The sequence below is a fragment of the Heterocephalus glaber genome, unplaced genomic scaffold, assembly GCF_053883595.1.
Source record: "Heterocephalus glaber isolate CG9 unplaced genomic scaffold, H.glaber_assembly_v1.0 deba00000943, whole genome shotgun sequence".
NCBI classification, from domain to species: domain Eukaryota; kingdom Metazoa; phylum Chordata; class Mammalia; order Rodentia; family Bathyergidae; genus Heterocephalus; species Heterocephalus glaber.
Genome location: NW_028258175.1, coordinates 6,467,885 through 6,490,138, shown reverse-complemented (window position 1 = coordinate 6,490,138; position 22,254 = coordinate 6,467,885). Strand labels below are relative to the sequence as shown.

Genomic DNA, 22,254 nt, shown 5'->3' with positions numbered 1-22,254 from the left:
TCAGGCGGGGCACTGTAAAACTCGGGAACGTGTGGTCCAGGGCAAGGGGCTTTATCACACCATTGCTTTCCTCAGGTTGAGCAAATATTTAAAAATAATCCTCCAAGTTCTAGGGAGACAAAATGATCCTTCAATAGTTGCATAACTACTAAATCTATTTTATGTCGTGAACACTTTCAGGCATACAAAGCCTCTTAAATAATCAGCATACTACAGTTAAATTCTCCAACAGAACCTAGAGCAAAATTTCACCATTGAAAACTAGACAAGTTAGTTACCTGTGCCTGGGGTTTTTACAGCATGTAGTTCATGCTGGTTCTTGGACAAGAACACTGACTCCCTAATCCAACCCTAAACCATAATGCTGTGCTTTAGGAAAACAAGATCTGCTCTGTAATCTGGATTCAAGCTTGGGGAACATACGATGGCTGGGGGTACTCACCTGAGAAGAAACTCGTGCTGACACTTCTGCCCAACCCAGCATTTCCACACTCTGAGAAAAGCCTAAGAACCTGTAAACTGGACTTTGCAAATATTTGAGAACAGCGATCTCTACTGCCCCCAAGTGGTCATACGTGATGTGACATCTCCAACAGCCAATTTTGTCCTGAAGGGAGAGACAGCTGGAAAGGTGTCCTCACAATAGGACGGTTAAACACCGAGGTATTAAACGTCAGGGGTAAGACAGGGTGGAGAAAGAGTGGTCCCCTTTCTATTGCTACTTTCTCCAACCATAAAAGTTTGATGGGACAGGAAAAACAATACAGAATGCTAAAAGTCTGTTGAACTGAATTAAATGTGAGTTCTTTCTTGTCTGGCTCCATGTCCCAGAACAAATTGCCTCTGATAGGCATATAATCACTAATTGCAAAAATTATATAAGCACACGTGTGTTTTTGTAAACTTTTACACAGAGTATCTGAGGTATCCTGTAACTTGCTTTTTTATACTGAACACACCAATTCAAGAGCATTTTGTATAGGTTAATGCAGTCAACATTAAAAGGATAGAGGCTGCCATGAGGCAGAAAAGACCAATATGGCTTGAAGAGGGCATTATGTAATAAATTTATTATATTTTGTTACATTTTCCACTTTTCTCTTAATTCCAACTGAATACTATATAACTGCTGTTTCAGAAATAAAATGTTTTAAACATAAAAATATAAATTCTGTTTCTTAAAAGTGCATACACCTTGAATAACAAAACATACAAATAAATAACAGAAGTCAGTGACACATTTCATGCACTTGGTCTAAAATAATTTAAAATGTATGATACTTTTTTCCAGCCCCTAGGAAAGACATCCTGCCTTCTATTTTATTGTACAACTAAAGAAGAAAATGACACAGAATTTTCGATGGTGCATGAACAATACCAAAGCATTTTGTGTACAGTGACATGACATGCAGCTTTTAAGACAACTAGAGAAATTCCAGTGTAAATATGAAAGAAACTATTTCGGTAATGGGGCCTGAATTCAATTTTAACCAGTGGTGACAGGCACAATTGGTGAGCAAACCTATACGAAACACAAACGCATATTTGAAAGGCCTACAAAGAGAACTCCAACTTTAGAAACACTGTCTTTCCATTTGGTATGACACCATACCACTTAGAATAGCACCTGGGAAATCTCATATTGCATTTTCACAATCATAAAACATTTCACTACTCTAGAAGGCCTTTCTAAAGAAGCATTTCCAATCTGGATTTTCCCTTCTATCTTTACTTCTTAAAATACCAGGTAAACTGTGTTTATATTTGTAGGCAGCATAATGCTCAAAAAGGATGAAACTGCCTGAGCACAGTAGATAACTTTGCAGATGTTGTAGTGCGTTCAGCTCACCACAGATTAAAGTTAAATTTCATTTGCCTCCATAGGTTAACATAAATTGGCCAAATTTTTGATGTGTACTACTTGATTTTTTTAAAATTACATGAAAAAATAGCAACAAGTTACCAAAAGGAAAAAAAAAAAAAAGATTCCAAGTAAAATGTCTCATATTCACATTCAAACTAAGAAAAATTCCAGAAACTACATTCTGCACGAGTAAGAACTACAGGAGAGAACAAGCTATGTAGGAAATCAGCAGCAGCCTGGGAGTTGCTATTTTCATTACTACAAAAAGACAATCGTTCTATCAAAAGCAGGGACAGGTTTTCCAAGGCCAGAAAGGTTTTCTATTTTCTCCTTCCGTATTTTTAAACTTAGACTTCCCTCCTCCCCAATGGGTCTCAGGCCCACCATGGAATCCAGGAGAAAGGCCCTGGGGAAGGACACAGATCCTTCTGTCACTTTGTCCACTCTAGCAACTAAGATCATCCATTTCCACCACCCTGGCAGGCATCAAGCCACCCACAAAATGCTCCACACTCTGTATTCCAAACAGGAGACTGGTATCAGTAGTTCTTTTATTTTCCTCTCCAGAAGAACTGAGGAATTGGGAGTCACTCCTGAGTACTTCGTGTATGGCAGTGATTCTCACCATAATTCTCAGCAAGGGGATGGTGTATCACAGTGGTTCTTAATCCTGACTGCAGATTAGAAACATGCAGGAACCTCAGGATACGTGGTGATTCCTGGACCCACCTCTATGCTAATTAGGTCAAAAGCCTGGGCGGTGGATGCACACGTTACAAGTTCCCTAGACCGTCCTCATGAATGCTGGGTATCCCCACAGCTGAGTCACTTGGAACAGGCCTCAGAGAATCTCAGGGGGTTCGTGTGAGACTCAAAACAGCTTCTCAAGTGAGCTACGAACCTCCTTCTCTCCCAGTGGAAAACACTGGTTCTAAATGAGCATTAGATGGATCCAGGCCCAAATCCACTGTGCAACACTATCATAAGTTTCAGGGCCTTGTTCTTCCTGTGATCAGTGGGAGGGAAGCTCCAAAGCTTTCCAAAACAGCTCTAAGTCTCTACAAAAGCATGTGAAAATTGTTAGCACTGTTTGAGTCCGCATTCTTTCCTTGTGACCACAATAGAACTCTAGAAGATATAAAAAATTAAAATCTATAGAAAATGGCAGGTTATTTTTAGAACAAAATACTTTAGGAAAGTCTTCAGGCTAAATACAGTATGTACATCAATGTGTATGCTCAACATACCTAATTCCACCCCTGCCTGCAAAATTTTTATTTTACACACAATCTCGCCAATGATTAAAAATAAATCGGTAAGGAGAAATATATATATAAAGCAAACCAAGAAGTCACATTCATGCTCATCTATACTGATTAAGCCACATTTTAAAAATTACAAAGTCAAAAATAGAGCTCCATAATCTAAGAGTTGAGTTCTTAAAACTTAACATTTAGTACAGTCTTTTTTTAAATTGGTTGTTTGCATAGGTAGGAAGAGCATGCTTTCTTGGTTAGATGGAGGGCATGCAAAATTGTTTTCATTACTCGGGGTAAAAAATGATTGGTCATGCTCAAAATGCAGCAGCAAAGACACTTTGGGAGTTGATCAAAGGGCGTATGAGACACTGAGTATTTATTTAAATAAAAGCATTGGATGACTCATCCCCAAAACATGTAATCAGATTAACAATAATGTATCCTTTATGAAATTGAAGGCAAAATAGCCTGCACACTAAAGCTGTTTTGTGTTTATGACAGGCACTGGTTTGTCAGCAAATTTTGACCTTGTCAACTACAAATATAAACTCCAGTGTGCCTCCAGAATGCGTTTTATTGAATCTGTGCTTATAATTTGCATCCTATCTCAAAAACCCAAGCCAGGAACACTAAGTATCTTTGTTATCTGATAACAACCATCTATAGAAGAAACAGTAACTTGCCAGAATGTTCAGTAATGTCCAGTAATTTGTCAGAATAAGAGCATCAGATGTCCATCTACTTTTTAAAAATTTGAAATAGACGAGCTTGGTTCACAGCTTTTCTCTGCTTCATTTTCCCTAAAGCTGCCACTACTGTTCTGTTTTTTCAAATGATCATTAGAGGGAAGACACCCCCCAACACACACATACACACACACACACACAAATCGACACATCTACCTCATACAAGCATGGGTAGATACACTCTAATGTTCAGCGACTGCAGAATGGGTTTTTCAATCCCTAAACAGCACAGACAGCTCAGTCTGAACTGGTGGATATGAGTGCAGTATCTCCAGAGAAGGGCACTTTTGGTTTCTACACAGAACATACGTGCTCGAGAAGACCACAAGCCTTAGCCAACTGACCTGAGCCCATTAGATCTTATGCTGAGAAGGAGCATCACTGCTTTAGGACATCATCAGCATCCTCTGCTGGATCAGCTGTGTCCTCCGGGCTCCTTAGCTACTCCAAATCCCTGAAGCTTTCCAGCTTGCCTTTAAATGTAATGCAGGCGCTCAATGAATGTTTGCAAAACATATGAATGATGAAAGAATGACTTCAAGAGTTTGAGGCAGCCTCACAGAGAGGACAATATTTAGCAAACTACAAAGACTCCCACATTCACTTTTATTGGACCAGCATATTACTTTCAGTTAGGCTATTAGGAGGAGAAAATACAGAGGGAGGAGGCCGTCGGAGACAACAGGAGCTTACAGGTTTCCGCTCTTCCACCTGTCTAAGGGATTACAGAGGTGTAGGGCTGTCTTAAGAAATGGTAGTCTCAATGCACTTCATTTTTACAGAAAAAGAAATCAAGAATAAAAAGGTTTATGTTTTTTCTTTAGGCAAGCAAACACTACAAATCCAAGTTGGTGATTATGTGGTGCTTACAGGAAATGCAGTGATTAGTTGGTGCCTATCAGGAAGTGACTGCACTAATTAGGCCCATCTGGTTGCTGACCAGAAACCCAGGCTTTTTGCCCTTGGCAGACCATTTTTAACCCTAAAGCTGGTATGTGTTCATTGTGCCAAATATCACTGGAGGGAAGAAAAACAAAAAACAAGTCTCTAACCCTCACAAAGAACTGAACTGAGCCGGGTAACAGTGTTCCCTAAGATATTCTTCAAAGAGCATCTTCAAACTTCTGGGCAAAATATCCTCTTCTGTGCCTTCAAATTATTCCTAGTTGTTAGGAATAGTGAAATTTTCATTGTTTACCAGCCATGGAGATATAATAGCTTAATGATTCCTAGATAATGCCATAATACTGATTTTTTTTTCTATTTAATTAAATTTGAAACAAGAACTAAATTCCATAGACATAGTTATAGATTTTATTATAGAAATTTTATTCTAGGTCCCATGGAAAATTAAAAAGATTTGTGGAGTTTTAAAAGAAGACATTACACATAATAAAAAATCCATTCCTACAGGACTACAGAATAAAAATGTTTACCACTGTGAAAATTAAACTAGTTTCTACTAATGCTTAACTGACTAGGGAAAAAAAAAAGTGTTATTAAAATCCCCTGGCTACTATTAAGAAATTTCAAATGAGAAATTTCAAATGAGACCTAACTCAGAAAAATTCAAATGAGATAAACATTCAATTCTTCATAGTGATGGTCCCTCATTTGGTGGATCTTTCTCAGGAAATAAAAGCAACACAGGAATGTTAGAGTGGAGGCTAAACAATGATGAGGCTGTCAATGTGCCACGGGAAGCAATGATAATATCGATGGCAGAGAGCACTGTTGCTCTGGAAAGCCACCAACATCACAGGCAAACCCAGTGAAGAGGCGAGGATGGGAATGAGTGCAATGGGCAATGGGCAATGGGCTCATGTTCAGTGAATTACATGGAGCAAGACAGTAAATTACCAGCTAATCCTCAAATTAGCAGCAACATAAAGTTAAGTAACCCACTGGAAATATTTCCCAAGAGGTATTCATGGAAAAAAGAAACAGAAGAAAAGGAAAAGGCAGCGCAGAATTCACAGCTATCCATGCTTATGTGTTGTAGTTACTTCATACACAGCAATACTGAGAAGGGTGATGACAAATGGATCTGTGCACCAAGAGTTCAGAAAGAACTTCAGGAGTCTTTGACAAAAAAAAAAAAAGTAAAGCACATAAACTAACTTAACATGCTATATTTTATATTTTATGGCAACTGAAATGCTATTCAAGAAGAATCAGGACTGTGACTCTTAATATTAAGAAAAAATAGAAAAAGAAAAGCTAAAACTTGAGCAGGAAAGTACTGCCAGGAGACCTCCACAAAGCCTGAGAAAGTATAGATTTTGCTCATCTGATATTTGAGAGGCTCCCCCTTTTCTATTAAAAAAAAATGCAATTTGTACTGACAATGCCAGATGGGATATTCTCCAAATCCTGCGTGCAAGATCTTGGTATGAAATTAAATCCTCAGCACAAAGAAGACAAATGAATTACTGAAAGGCGTCTTCACAAAGACTGACACAGGCAGGATCCAAAATGCGTATTAATACTTCATCATACATCGCTTCCAAACACCATCACTGATTCTTGGCAGGAGGCAGTTTCTTTCTAAATTACAAGATGAGGAAACAAGCATGCAGACAAGGTGCAGCGTGGAGCCTTCAACTTCTAACAAGAAAAAATCAACACCAGAGAAAGAAAATGGTATCGACCCATGCCTCCGGTTTAGAACACATTTCTTTCCAGGTTTCTTTTAAAGGTATTAGCTGCTCTGCTACACCTCAAAATCCCAATGGCCTTAGCTAGCAAATGTAGAAGGAAAATAATTTAACTAGTGACTGGCTTTCTGGTTATCCAGTCTGCCACCTTAGGACATATCCCAAGTGTTAAGATGGGGCAGGGTACGCAGATCTCTGCAGATATGAAGGTAGTGAAAGATTTCATGTTTACCTCTGAAACTTCCATCTGTGGCAGTAAGAGAAATGACCCAGTCGCTCACATGTCACCTTCCTCTTAAATCCATTTACTGATGCACATCCATCCTGGACTGGCTGAGTATTTATACCTGAGAAACATTAGTGTTAAAATATTGCCCTTTACAAAGACTAGTAGATGGGGTGAAAGTGAAGAAAGCAAGTTTTTCCCTCTGTTTTATTGTTAGCGTCACAATTTTTAGAGCTCCTGGTGCCGCTCGAAAATTCCAGTGAGGGCAGATCCTGCTCAAATGAAACGCAAGTCAAAACCTATGCACTAATGATAGCTTAACTGGCCCACAGGCTTCAGAACCCTAGTGTCCAATGAAAGTCATCAGAGTTCTCTACAAAGAAATATGTACATCTGCTAAAGGAGCTGTCCAGGGTATCATCTACAATTATTCCAGTTAGCTTGGCATCGATGCTTTGCCTATGGCTGTTATTTGGTTCAACGGCAGAATAAGGCGACGCTTTTAACAATTTGCAATTGAATTGTCCTCATACATACACAAACGCGCACGCGCACACACACACACACACACACACACACACACGCACACAGTCAGGCATATTACCCCCAAAAATACAAAACAAAAGCATAAAGGGCTTTGGTGGGAGGGGGAGCTTCTAAATAAATAAACATCTTTACAGATAAAACACTTGGGGACTGCAGAAATATCACTGAGGTTTCTGAGAAGGCCGTGCAGAGGTTTGCATGCTAGCAGGTAACTTTTTGGAGGCTTTCTCAGCAAACTGCCTGCCACTGGGAGACACAGGAACTGCAGAATCTAGCTGGGAAGACTTGGATTTTCGAGCAGACAGCAGGGAATGTTTAGCAGAAGGAGGGTCCTTGGAGACAGGCTCCTTTCCAGCTGCATTTGCATTTGGCTGCAGGGAGCCTGGAGTCTGGTAGCCTTTCTCGGCCTTGTCATCCATAACATTCTTACCAATCGACTTGACAGAGCTCCCACCAGCCTTTTTAGAGAGCAGGGTTGTCTTGCCAAGATCGGTGGACCGCCGAGTTTCCTTCTGTCTCAAGGCGGACTTAAAGAAAGACAGCCCCTTGTCCTCAGACTTGCTATCTCTCTTCAGACCGGACCGCATGCTCGTGCTAGGGGAGCGCAGGCTGGCCATGGAAGAGCTCCGGACATGTTTGCCGTCACCTCTGCCTTCCCCCACCCTGGCCTGGCTCACCCGTGGAGAGCTGGGTTTGGAGCTGGAGGTGACGCTGGCTCTATCAGAACCCAGGCTTTGTCTGGAGCCCTCTCTATTCAAGGTCCGGTCTGAAGTCCTGCTCTTCCCAGGAGGGAAGGGGCCCCTGGAGGCAGGGCCTGAGGCTTTTTTGGCAGACGTAGAGGAAGCAGTGTAGGCAAGGGCAGCAGCTGACTTCTGCTTCTGTGGTGAAGGAGATGACACAGAGTCCTGGGACTTGGAGGACGCCTCCTTTCGGGGTTGGCCAGGGGCAGGGGATGAATGCCGCCCACTGGCCCTGGAAGATGAATCTGCTTTGCTTCGAGAGCGGGAATGCTTTAGAGAGACTTTTACTGGCACAGGAGAAGAAGGGGATGTACTTGAAAGAGAGGAGTCCTGGCTTGCCAAGGCTGGCCTCCCCTTCCGCAAGCTTTTATCTGGCTCAGAAGTGCCTTTGGAACTGGGGGATCTCTTGGTTGTGCTCTCTGGTTTCTTTGTGAGTGAGCCTGGGTGGCTCGGGGGCTTCACCTCTTTGACTGGAGAGCTGTCTACAGAATCACTCTGATCCACATAAGCAATCTGATTGTTGTTATCAAATGGATCAGAGACTGGAGGTAAGTGATCCCCTTGTGCTAGGTTTTTGCTCTGTGTATCTACAACACTGGAGTTCAATTTTCGGGTGTCTGACTCATCTCTGAACACGCCTTCCATGACAGCCAATGGGGCCCGGCCCACAGCTTTGTGCTCACGCCGACCGTGGCTACCGCTTGGTTCCTGGTAACTGCTAGAAAGATTCCTCAAACTACCAAAGCAAGAAATGGAGACCTTGTCATCCACTGCCTCCCCGATCTTCTCCAAGGTGGAGGCAGAGCTGTGAACTGGAGAGTCCCCTGAGAATCGGGAGGGTGAACTGGAACGCAGCTGCAGCTTAGCAGACAGGGACCAAGAAGGTCTCATGCAATTTTCATTGACGGCCAGAGGGCTGGTGACAGAAGATCGGGATGACAAGCTCTGACGCTGGACACTTCTCACAAATGGTCGAGTTGAAAAGCCTCCTGAACACAGCAAACAGAATTCTGTTAAGCTAAACCAACAAAAACATTCTAGCAACGTTGTAAGATACTGCATACAGAACAAAGGCAAGCCACTTGGAATGCTAAGAACATGGCCTTCAAAGCCAGCCTGTCTGGAATTAAAGACAGCCTTATGACTTCAATCTTTTAGAGCCCAGTTCCCTTACCTATAAACAGGGACATCCTAACATAGAATAAGCAAGGTACTCTCGGGACCTAGCAGGAGTCAGCAGACTTTCCCTGAAAAGGCCACAGAGTAAATTTGTCAGGCCTGCAGGCAAACCACTCAACTCTGCCATTGAGGCACAAAAGCAGCCACAGGTGACAAAAACAGGTATGGCTGTATTCCAGAAACCTTTCCTTACAGAGAATGTGCCATATGTGGCCTGTGGATTGTAGTTTGCCAACCACTGGTCTAGTGTGATAATTAAATAAAATCTTAGACATCCTGTGCCCAGCAGAGTACCTGGTGTTCCACAGACACTCACTAAACGTGAGCTGGTAATCCAGCTTCTTCATGTTACTGAGGGACACCTGGGAGAATACCAGAACCCATCACCCTGTGACCCCCTCTCAATGCCACATGCAAATTAGTTCCTAACAGCCAACTATCAAAGTGCATCATTGGGAAGAACTAGAGACTTGACACAATTACACCTATCCTGAGTGACCTAAAACTGCCAAAGGAAATACTCATAATTACAACAATATAGAATACTTGTATTTGCAGCAGTTTAAAACTTCCAAAGAAAACATTCTAAACTGAGTTACGATACACACTTGATACTGTGGCTGTGGCATTTATGAATTCCATCTCTATAAAACCCTATGACCCAGGCTGTGGCTGGGTCCTGTGGCTACCATCCAGCATCATTAAAAGACGATGCTTGGGAGGACACATTTCTCCAACCACAGTGTTTAAAAACAGACTGAGGCAAACCAACTTGGGCTTATTGTTGACAGTGAATTCTAAGTTTCCAGGCTGGTTAAAAATAACCTCTACCTAAACATGCAAAGGTTCACTAGTTGGCTTTTCATAAAATGTTAGGAGCTACAAGGAGCTTGGCCATTACAGCCTGATAATCTTATTTATAAATAAGAAAGCAACAGGCCAGAGAGATGGGGGAACTAGAACCGTAACGCTGATCTAATTTGGTCATCTTCTTCCAACCTCTTGCAACTTTAGCTCCATTTCATTTTCTCAAATTACCCATCACCACTAGAAGCAGATTATAGCGATCAAAATGCTGGCTGCAGAGTGAGACTTGTTGGAAGATGAGTCACAGTCCTCACTGAGAGGTTAAGCTCACTCTCTCCTCCTTCCACCTCTCAGCATTGGCTGCCTGATCCTTCCCACACCTCCAGGGGTCCCTGTTAGAACTAAGGTCTATCCTGCCATTACTTAAGCAGGAAGGCAGTTATAAACAAATGCAGAGGGCCGGGGATTTAGCTCAGTGGTTCCGTCGCCTGCCTCGCAAGTGCAAGGTCCCGGGTTTGATTCCCGGTACCAAAAAACACAAAAACAAATTCAGAGTTTAATTTTCATCAGATTTTCCCACTTTTTATATTGTAGCTATGTTCGGTACCAGAAGTCTGAAGCTAGGAGAGTCAGGGACCTCCTCACCAGGTTGGGAACAGAGCCTAACCAGATAATCCTGGACAAGGTACAACTTCCCTAAACCTTTAAAGCCATTCTGAGGATTTTTAAAAACACTTTGGAAAAAAATGTGTACATTATTATACAGAGTTAAAGCTTGAGTCTGAACACTAGACTATGAGAGTGGAAAATAATGAAGTAGAAGTAAAAAGTCCTGGATCACAGAGGAAAAGACAACAACCCTCTTTATATAAAATGTTATTTGTTATGATCATGACCCACAGCTATGCAGCCACACTCACTATAGCCCCCTTTCAGTCCTCCCACAATCTCTTGGGACTTAGTTCATAAACCTGAGGGACCTGGTGCTATGCCAGTCGGTTGCCACTTTGGAAATCTGTCACCAAAACCCACACCCACCATCATCTTCACTTCTTTCCCCAGTCATCTCCACAGACTCTGAGAGTGAGGCCAGGGAGGTGCGTCTGGAAGAAGCTGCTGAGGTCACGCTGGCTTGCTTGCTCCCTGGGAGCCGGCTCACCCAGTGTTCGCACAGGGAAGAACTCGTGGAGCCTGCAGAAAAGGAGGTGGGCATGGTGGTCAGCCAGGATCCAACAGTCAGACTGCACTGCACATACCCTTGGGAAGGTGCCACAGCTGAGCTTCGGGTCCTGACATTCTCGCCGTAGGGCTGATGTACACTCCCACAGCCAAACAGAAGATGAAGAAACAGAAGGCAGCTCCAACACACAAGATTCGCAGGAGTAATAAATGCAAGGATAGGGAAGCACACCTCAGAATGCAATGTCTGAATCTTAAGAGTTGGCAGGAAAATGGAATATAGACAGTCATTCACACATTATCCATTCTATAAACATTAAGCACTTACAGGCCAGGCACTATTCTGCACACTACAAGTAATATTTCTTTTTTCCTTTTTTTTTTTTTTGGTACTGGGGATCAAACTTGGGTTCCTGGGCTTGTGCAGCAGGTGGCGAAACCATTGAGTTAAATCCCCGGCCCTAGCGGTAATATTTCTAATTCAAGGAGAGAACAAACAACAACACTTAGCTTAACTGCCTTATGGAATTTAAGGGGCAGGGGGACAGTGCTAGGAACAGAACCCAAGGCTTGTCTAGCACATGTGAGTAAGTGCTCTACCACTGAGCTGCATCCTCCCACTCCCTATGGAAATGTTTAACCATTTCATAATAATACACACAATATACATAGCTATGTGTCAATCTGTCTGTTTTCGGGATGCCCTTAAATATGTATTAAGACAACAGAAAGTGCTCTTGAAATTGACTACAATTTCAAGCAGGCGTACTGTCTCAAGTACACCTCAACAGTGTGTCATTTGTAAGCACAACTCTGGAAACCACAGGAAGCCTTAGAGCACTGGAGCTCCGACTTCCTGTCAGGAAATGAGCAGCTACAGACTGGGTGGGGTTTGGCTCTAGCAAGGGGTCACTTGACTTGAGTAAAGCTCCCTTTCAGCTGCTTTGAATTCAGTCTTCACAGGCTGGGAGAGGGGTAGGCATTACCATTTTGTCACCTATCCTGTTGACACTTTACCATTTTACAGTCCTCTGCTGTGTTCTCTTACAGTCAAACTCTGAATCAGGAACATATGCACCCTGTTTGGATTATGTGTGCTGCACACATACTGTGTGTCGGGATTCCCTGGTCTATTTTATTCCCCCTCCAGTACTGGGGATGGAACTCAAGACCTTGTGCTTAGGAGGCAGGTGTGGTGCCACTAAGCTAAATTCCCCAGCCCCACTGCTCTGTTTATTAATGGAACAGGCTGGATACCATGCAACTAAACACAAGCCACCTAATATTATACCCCTCAATCCTCCTAACAAAACAGCTCAACCTCTGAATTGGAAAAAAAGACTATTTTTAATAGTTTCCCCCTTTACAAAGTGTTCTTCACATACTTTTACCTAATTTAGTGAGTACCATGATCCCACAAGGTAGGTGTTACAATCACGTGGCTCAGATGAAACAAGCACTGAGGTAACCCAAGGTGGAGGTTTCAGAGCAGCTTCTCCACACACTCATGGAATCACCACAGGGAAGCAGCACAGGCTCTGAGCCCCATCTCCACATGAGCTCTGCAGCCCACAGGTGCCCTCACAGTCCACCCTCACGTCCTTGGCTGCAATCATGTGGGTTTCCAGATTAAAGGGAAACATGAGAATTAATCTGATCAAACTGACAGTCATGAAGCCTTCTGAGATCCTCTGGACCATGAATTATAATCTTCTGCTTTGGAAAAAACTGACGAAGAACAGGAGTCAGTCTTACCTGCCACTGAGCTGTTGGCCGACCATGACGGGATGGCTGTCCGCCTTTGGTAGAAAAGGATGTAGGCTGTCTGTGTGCACACCTCGTCTTCTGACAGCTGCTGCACATCACTGTCATCAAAGCAATACCAGAAACCATCCACAGAGTTCTTACAATAAGCTGCCAAAAGGAGCCCACAGTCAGTACCAGGTGGAAACCACACCCACCATTCCCTTTTACCCACAGACACCATCTCTTCCGGTAATATAATTAATTTAAGAACTGTTTAAGCCTACACATAGTAACACAGAGTTTAAAAGAGTCCAAATTCCGTATCACTCTCAGGCAAAATATTTTGAGAAATTCCAAATTATTCCAAGTAGACACATTTCGATTTCATCTTAGAAAATACAACATACTTATTTAAACCACTGGGTCTCAACTATGCAGGGCCGGGGATTAAATGCTCAGTGGTTTCGCCACCTGCTGCGCAAGCGCAAGGACCCGAGTTTGATTCCCCAGTACCAAAAAAAAAAAACTATGCCAATTTTGCCCTGCAGGAGACATTTTAATTGACACAACTGGATAGGAGCATGCTACCCGCATTTAGCTGGTAGAGGCAAGGGATGCGGCTAAACATTCTACAATGTACAGAACAACACAGAATTATAAAGTCAAAATGTGAATAGTGCCAGAGTTAAAAACCTTAATTTAAGCATTTAACATTCTAGTGTTTAATTAGAGATACAAAATAATACAAATAAAAATAATATTAATAACCCAGCATCTAACTTCTGTTTAACACTTATGCCAAGCACCTCATTTTAATTCTAAGACTTGAAGACTTGTTTTACTATTATTCTCAATTTAGAAGTCCAAAAACACTACCTGTCATGCCCATGGTCACACAGCTGGTGATGGGCGGAGCCTAGCTCTTTTCCAGTCTCTCTGATCCTTGAGCTTTCACTTAAACCTCTGCTCTACCTTCTAACAATACTTCATAGGAGTTCCCTAGCAAATTGAGAACATGTAAGCTCATGAATGTAGGAGGCCTTCTCTTCAGTTCAGACTCTAAACTTGGAATAGAAATGGAGCATTCAAGCATCAACAAAAATTTAAAGAGTTTGCAGTTGGAGGCGTGGGCTTGGCATGCAAAAGTCCTGTGTTTAATCTCAAACACACCTCCCCTGCAAGGCAAACTTAAGAGTTCATGAAGCCAAGTCACCCTGTAAGGACTTTTCAAGGAGTCTTATAAGACTGATCCAAAAAGGCATGTTACCATCACATTTTCTAAAAATACCCATTTATTGGAGTAAGATCGAATGAGTACCAGAATATCTAGCCCAATGCCAGACTAAACAGAATTAGTATGGCCCCAGGGGCAGAGCATGTAAGGTCCTGAGAGGTACTAGAAGTGAATCCCTCAACAAGCCACACAACTTCAGCAAGCAGAGAACCCTAAGACATGAAAGGGCCCCAGACAAGGAAGGGTTACTATAACAGACAGGTGCCCAAAAGGAGATCAGAGAAAGAATCTATGAACATGGGGAAAATGTCATTTGCAGCTAAGGACTCTCCACAGCCAGAACTGGGGAGAAATGGAGATACAAGCAGCAAACAGAGCTAAACCTTGCTTGGCCAATGGTGTCAGGTCAGGCTGATGTATAAATGCTCCAGCTGGCAGGGGAGCTCCTATTCTGGAGTGGTGAGTGGGAGCAGAATGTAAGGTAGGAGCTATAACCCAAGATAAGGGGGTGCAATAACCTCGCTCTAGTTTCAGTCTATTTTCCTTAAGGATGATTTGTTTTCAGTTATGGCGTGGAAGCACAGTAACTCATTTTGGAGCAAATAATGTATCTGCCAAAAACCATTCTGTTTGCTTTCCTCCCCAGCACTACCTTCTGATTATGTTTTCTAGGTCAGTGCCATTCGAACTGCGGCACAGACTGGCATCTGTCCACAAGGGAGGCACCAAAAACAGAGAGAAGCATTCAAAAGCTTTTAGAGCAACCTGATACTGCTATAGTGTTTTTATTGTTTTTACAAAAGTACTGGCTCATGAAGGATTAGAAAACCATTTCGTACAAAAAACAAAGTCTTCATCCCAGAAGGTTTGAAAAGCACTGTTTAGAATCCTTGCATAAGTCAGCCATACACATATCATGTAATTACAGCTAAAACTAGGGCAAAATAAAGAACACATCAGAATAAACATGCCAAATGAAAAGTTAAAAATCCAGCATCTTTAATTCAACAATGCTGAGAGTATTTGAAGTATACACTAAACTAAGACTGTAAATATTTTATATACCAGACAACCAGCAGTATAGCTTAAGTAAAGGAAAGGGAAAATAATATAGAAACTATCTGAGTAACTCCTAGGTAAGGGGTCCTATGAGGCAGTCATGCTAACTTTCTGCTTACCACTGTGGTACTCAGGTCAGACAAGGTCACCTGGACAGCATCACAGAGCCGGAAAGATGGATCTGGCTTCTAACCTGAGCACCTTTCACTAAATTATACTGCCTCCAAGGGTTTGGAGGCATTTTCCAAAGACTGTTCTAAATGAAGGGCAAAAGGATATGCTAAAACCCAGCACTGTCCTATTTTTCCCCAAAATTTCTTGCTCAAAAGCACATCACAAGCCAGTCTATATTTTCCTGAGGAACTGTTATAAATGGAAAATGACTTCTTTACCAAAGCTTAAGCTGGATAAATATCAATCAAGAATGCCCACAATGGTACACCAGGTAATCAATGAAATTACATCAGATAATCGATGAAATTAAATTACTTGTAGGCCCTTTTTCATTCTAAGAGACTATTAGCATATAATTCCATGACTCACTATCAAAGAACATATTACTAGTAATGACACAAAAGCAAAAGTCCAAGTAGCAGAACTTTTATACAAGTGGCCCTCACAAAATATAAACATAAAATACATAAGACACCAAATACAATATCATAATTCAAATGGTTTTAAGTCAAAGTACAAGGCTAAGATGTGTCTACTAATTAGTCTTCTATGAAGTCAGAGCACCTCTGGAACCTCCCTATCATTCCGTTTCTCCTTGCAAGTCTTCCTAGGGCAAGGGGAGGCTGACCAAACTGTTGCACTATGACACACTGAAAAGTTGAGGTTATTCATCTCACAAACAAGTGCTGCCAGCATCATCTAAATATTTAAAGAGACTGAACAAAAAAGATTTTCAGAGTAAGAGATGGCATCCAATCATCTTCCTGAGCCCTGTCCTAGGAGGGGAGGGAGAATGTGTTGGAAGAGGGCTCCTGAAGGGCTGGGAAGGCCGTCAGGCCCTTTCCCTTGGTGATGGCGGGGGGGTTGGGGGGGGCGGTCAGTGTCCATGGCTAACTGCTAAGGAAAGAGTCTTGGGGAGCACAGCCCTTTTATCTCCCCTTACCTTTGTAAATATATGGTCAGCACTAGTGTGCCAGGGTCTTGCTACAGAAACCACAGAACTGATGAAGTAAAGTTCTTGAGAAGTACTGTGTGAATATATTGAGTATAAAGGATGCAGAAATCATAGTCCTTGGCCGCCCATACAAATAAATCAAACTAACAGCACTGTCCTCACTTCAACTCTCATATAAATAGATGTCCAGGCAAGACGCCCTAAAATCTGCCTGGCCTTCAAGTGGTTTTGCATATGCTTAATCTAACAATTCCATTTCCAAAACTCTCAAGGAAATTCAGAACTAAAATTCAGAAAAAGTGCATGCACACAAAGATATTCATCAGTGTTAGATGATAGGGATACATCTAAGAAATGTGGTGTTGGGCAATTTCACCATCTGAACATCAAGAGTAGTTATACACACTAAGACAGCTATAACACCCCAGGTGAGATAATCTTAGGGTCACTATGGTAAATGCTGTACCTCTGTGACCACTCCCTCCTCTGGTCCCCTGCCCCTACCCACTGTTCAGACTTCCACCACAGAAGCTACCACTCTTACTGCAAGTTTTACTTTATCGATGTCTCCCCTACTTGATTATACTCCTGAAGAAAGAGGTTGAGACATATTCATCCCTAATGTGACAGAGGCCACTGCAAGCTAAATGTGACGTGCCTAATGTTCCCTTGAATAGAACATACCAATATAATGACAACAGTGTAAAATAATAGCAACAATTTACAGAAAACACTGGCAGTATATGCCACAGGCAAAGTCTTACCTATATACAACACAACATTATTCAGCCTTTATTAAAAAGGAAGAAAATTTTGATGCAGGTTACAACATGGATGGACCTTAAAGACATTATGCTAAATAAAATAAACCAGTCACAAAGAACAAATACTGTTATGATTCCACTTATAGGAGGTACCCAGTCAAATTCATAAAGACAAAGAGTATGGTACTATCAGGGGCTAGAAGAGAAAAGAATGGAAATTATCCTTTAATGGTATAGAGCAGTGGTGGTGAACCTATGGCACATGTGCCACAGCAGGCTGTTTGTTATCACTGAAAGCTCTAGAAGGTTCGCCATCACTGGTATAGAATTTCAGTTTGAAAAGATGAAAAAAGTTCTGGAGATAAAGAATGATGATAGTTGTAAAATAATGTACTTTAATACCACTGAATTATACATTTAAAATGGCTAAAATGGTAATTTTCTTACGTATACATTATCACAATTTTTTTAAATCTTAGCAATGGTTATCTTTAGTGGTAAGTCCATGGATCATGATCTTCTTTCCACCTCTCTCTAATCTCTAAATTTCATATGATGAACAGAGTTGCTTCTGTAAATGAAAAAGTAAATTTCCCTTAGAACAAAAAGAATAAAGACACCATAAAAGTGGCTAAGTCATTCTAAGTAAGGCAGAGGCTAGAATCTCAAAGAAGTAAAGCGAACCCTTAAATGAGGAGTGCAAATGGGATAAACAGAGTGAATCCCCAGTTGAGCAGACAGAGTTACTCATACACACATTCTCCAGTCCAATCTGTTAACTACTAAATGACCCAACTCAGGACAAAGAGGGTCTGTAATACTCTTGCTCTTAGGTAGAGACCTGGAGGATGAAACCACCCTCACAACTGGTACACTGCCCACTGGAAGAGAAAGGGAAGTTCTGAAGCCAAGTAACCCTACTAGGAGCAAAACCCGCCTCAAGGAATGTCAGCACAGACATACGGCCTCTCACACTGCAGACCTGTGTAGTGCCCCCCTTGCATGGTGCCATGATGATTGCACACAGCATACAGGTCATAGATGTAGTCCTCAGGGTCCCTCCCGAGTCCATAGGGCCTTCTCCATGGGGACCAATGGGATGGCAAACTCCAGCTGCTCTGGCTTCTCTTAACCACATGAGGTGTCATGTCCAGGCCAGTCAAGGGAAACTTGACCATATTCTGAAGTTTCATACGCTTGTCTCCTTCCTGTCACAAGAAGAAAAACAAGTTCTGATGATATTTTAATGCACGTAGATGGCAGATCAGTTCAGTGTAGAATGTGGACGCTATTCGCTAAAGCAGTCTGAGTCACCTATCTAACGTTTCCCAAGGCACACACTGTAATAAGGGAAACAGACTAAGAGTTTCAACTGTCTAGAGCAGTGATGACAAACCTTTTAGAGCTTTCAATGATACAAACAGCCCACTATGGCACATGTGCCACAGGTTCGTCACCAGTGGTCTAATGGAACATGTTTTAATACAACTAAAATGGAGCCAGTAAGAATCTATATACAGAGAGTAAATGAACCTCTCTGAGTCTTCATTTCTTTATCTGTTATGAGTGTTCAGGTTTTCAACTTACAAAATAATGGACAATTTCGGGTGGTTATCCTGATACCTCTGTCAGAGGCATGAAAATTAGTGGAGTGGTAACTACACGAAGGACACATCTAGTGGCTGACCCAGAGGAGCCACTCAATAAGCAGTGCCTCTTTCCTCCTTCCTCCAACAAATACATTACCAGTTCACACTGACTTAGCCTCATACATCCGTTTAATTGAAATCTTGAGCAATTTTTACTTTCTATTAAGAGCACAGGATAATCCTTTGAAAGCCAACCACTAGTTGAACAGACATTTACTACATGTTTCCTGTGGCCTGTGTCAATGGGAGCTTTATAAAACTAATCAGACATAGATATGTCAACCCCAAGGAGCTATAGATCTATTAAGGGAAGAAAAAATTCATAAAAGAAAGGAGAATGGGTTCTAAATAGTCAGGAAGGCCAGGCTGAAGACTGTGGACCTTATTCTGTAGTGAAGGGGGAAGCACTGTGGCTTTTATGGAGGAGGTGACGTAACTGGAGTTCTGTCACGTTAGAAAGCAGAGTAACAGAGGTTAAGAGATCAATTTTAAAACACTGTAACTGGGACCAGCTGCAAACAAAAAGTCTGAACTGGCAGGGTAACACCAGGAATGAACAGAGGGAGACACACAAAGATTCAATGGAGAGGCACACCCAAGCTGCAAGTGACTGCCTCGGTAGGAAGGATAAGAGAGAAGAGTCAAAGACGACACTCAGTTCCAGGTTTCTGGAAGGGAGATGATGTGCCTCCAAAAGAAACAGAGAGCAAGGGAAGTCAGTCCATGAGGGGAGAACCAGACAGAGAAGGCTGGCATCCAAACCCTCAACCAGCTTTCCCCTTGTGGAGCCCAGTGGAAGTATGCTGAACACTGAATCCCTATGCAAAAGCCCTGGCCTCTGGGGCCATGTGTCACCCCTGCCACTCTGCTTCCTCAGAGGTCCTGCGCATGGCTCAAGCTGATTCACATCTCTAACTCCAGGGCCACAGCTCTATACCAAGCCAACAGCAGCCCTCCCTAGATGACTTCCATTGCCTCCTCCTACTCCCCCGGCTTCATTCTTATAGTCTCTCTCTCATCAGCTCTCCAGACAGGAGCCAGAACGACCTTTCCAAAACAACCCCAGCTCCATCACCATTCCACCCTCTGGAGCACCAGCCCGAGTGGCCAGCTTTCCGACTCATGTGAGCATTGTGGTCCTCTGAGCCCCAGACTCTGCAGACACTGTTTCCTGTGCCACTATAAGTGAGCATCACAGCTCCCACCTCACCTGGAAAACACCTCTTATCCTTCACAGACATCCTTAAAGCCAGACCTGCAGACTCTGCTCACCTCCTGTTTACCTTTCTTACATCAGGGCTGTCTGAGAGAATCGTGACCTCAAGGAATAGACAGGTTTTTCTGGAAAAACTGATACACGAAGCAACACAACAAAGAGCTTATCTTCTCTGTATGCGTTTATGACTCATCTCAATGATGCAACAGCTCCTTGGGAGCAGGAGGACCCTCATTATTACATTAGGTAGGAATAGAATTTTTTCTCCCCCAGAAAGAATCTCTACTTTTTTTTCTTAACCCCAAGTAAACATATCAAACTTTAAGCAAAACATCTACAAGTCTAAAGCAAACTCTCAAGACAAAGTAAAATATCTGCAATATAAACTAAAATATTTAGGACTTTAAAGGGTCACAGAAAGCTCAAGCTTTGGGAAAAGAACAAAAAAGCTTGCTTTGGGAAAGAACAAAATACAACCCCAAATAGGGGCAAACATGTGTCTGCATATACCCAGACAGGTTGACTGGACCAAACAGGGACACTAAAGAACCCACACACCACCACCAGGAGGGCACAGGAAACCCAGTCACGCTAGCCTTTCCTTGTGACAGGAGATTTCCTTACCTGGCGAAATCTCTTGAGGTGTATGATAAGCACATCGGGCAGAGTCCACAGGCTTAGTGTTATGCTCCCCTGCTGCAGCTGCTTACAGTGTGGGCAACGCCAGGCATCATCTGGGGCAAGCTGAAAACAAGGAGCATGACTTCTGTTACGCATTGCTTCATGCAAGGCCTTGAGAGACAGCTAGACTTCTTGTCCAGGCCTTGAGACAACTCAGGATCTCTCTGGAAACTGCCCATGAGGAAGCCAGAGGAATAACAAACACAATCACAGGTGGCACTTGAGCAGTTTGTACCGGAACGTGTGCTGACCAGATTTTCCTTCAAAGAGGAACAATTAAACTGGTAAATACCTCAGAGAGGATGTTAGGTGTCACAGAAGCACCCCAGAGTCAGCGTACCCTCAAACTCAACTCGGCATCTTTCCATCAACACAGACCCTCCTTCTGTTCCTGATGTCCTATCTTAGCAAACACCAAGGCTGCCCACCAAAGATGGAACACACAGAATCATGCCAACTCCAAACCCTTCCCACTTCCCTTCTCTTGCTCCATGTCTGTCCAAAGTAATCCTCCCTCTGCCATTTCTTGCGCCTGTCTCCTCCTCTGCATAACCACTAACACCACCTTCACTTCAAGTCCTCACTCATTCTGTCATCTGGACTTCATCGATCCTGTTTCTCCCCTAAGCACTGAATTCTCCAAATAATCCTCCCCTCCTGCTATCAACAAAATCTTTCTAAACATCGATCTGAGGCCCCCAAATCCACTTATGTCATCTCTGAAGGGACAATTTCAAGATGAGGATGTATTAACTCAGAGATGCTAATACATGAGAAATTCATTCTGTCTTCAGAAGATACACCAGATCTGGGATCATCAATATAATGAGGTAAAGGAAGCTCTGGGAATGGATGACATTTCGCATTGAAATGGAAAGGAGCCAAGGACAGATTGTGGAGAATGCCTCTTTTTAAGAGAAATACCAAAACATGGAGGGCACCAGAGCCTACAGATGCAGTCAGAAAAATGGGCAAATTAGAAGCGTTTCCTTTGTACATGCAAGGAAAAGAATGGCAATGAGTGGTCATCAGTGCCACATCCAATGCAGAGATCCAATGCAGCCTGAGCAGAGGCTGAACTCAACAAATGAGGGGCCTCCAAGAACTGCGGAGAACAGTATCAAAATGCAAGTCAGAGATATGACAGGGGCAGGGTACGGGGGGCACTTAAGGTAAGGTTGGGCAGAACAAAGGAGGAGAAAGACTGGTATCATAACTTCAAAGACAAACGGAACTAAGTACATTTTATTTTCATGACAAGGAGACAAGTCATGTTTGCAAGAAAGATAGGGACAGACAGAACTTTAGGCAGATGGACGTAAATCAGAAAGACTGCAACTAAACTGCCATCTGGTAAGCCCACATCTCTATGTGACATATCAAAATCCCCTGTACATGACCATCCAACCCAATCTTGTAATACAGAAGAAACAGGTTTTTGTTTACCTAATTCTAATATATTACAAACAGATACTTTCATAAAATACAGTAAGAATACTGGGACAATGTCTAACTGCTCTGAAAGTTTCTGTCTGATCTCACTGTATGCTGCTGAAAAGCTCCCAGGCCTGCA

The 22,254-nt window shown here is 42.5% G+C and overlaps 1 protein-coding gene across 3 annotated transcripts in view; it reads right to left on the bottom strand.

Moving 5' to 3' along the window:
* Positions 1–1,043: 1,043 nt before the first annotated feature.
* The window catches only part of Usp31 (ubiquitin specific peptidase 31), a 76,635-nt gene continuing 55,424 nt past the window's right edge, over positions 1,044–22,254 (bottom strand). For 2 of the 3 annotated variants that reach the window (XM_087209109.1, XM_087209106.1), the window contains exons 12-16: positions 20,625–20,744; positions 18,118–18,343; positions 12,959–13,117; positions 11,063–11,215; positions 1,044–9,027 (exon numbers count right to left, since the gene is read on the bottom strand). In XM_087209109.1, coding sequence (XP_087065235.1) covers positions 7,460–9,027; positions 11,063–11,215; positions 12,959–13,117; positions 18,118–18,343; positions 20,625–20,744 — 2,226 coding nt within the window. In that variant the 3' untranslated portion in view covers positions 1,044–7,459. The remainder of the gene's footprint in view (positions 9,028–11,062; positions 11,216–12,958; positions 13,118–18,117; positions 18,344–20,624; positions 20,745–22,254) is intronic. The other variant, XM_087209107.1, reaches the window with a different exon arrangement.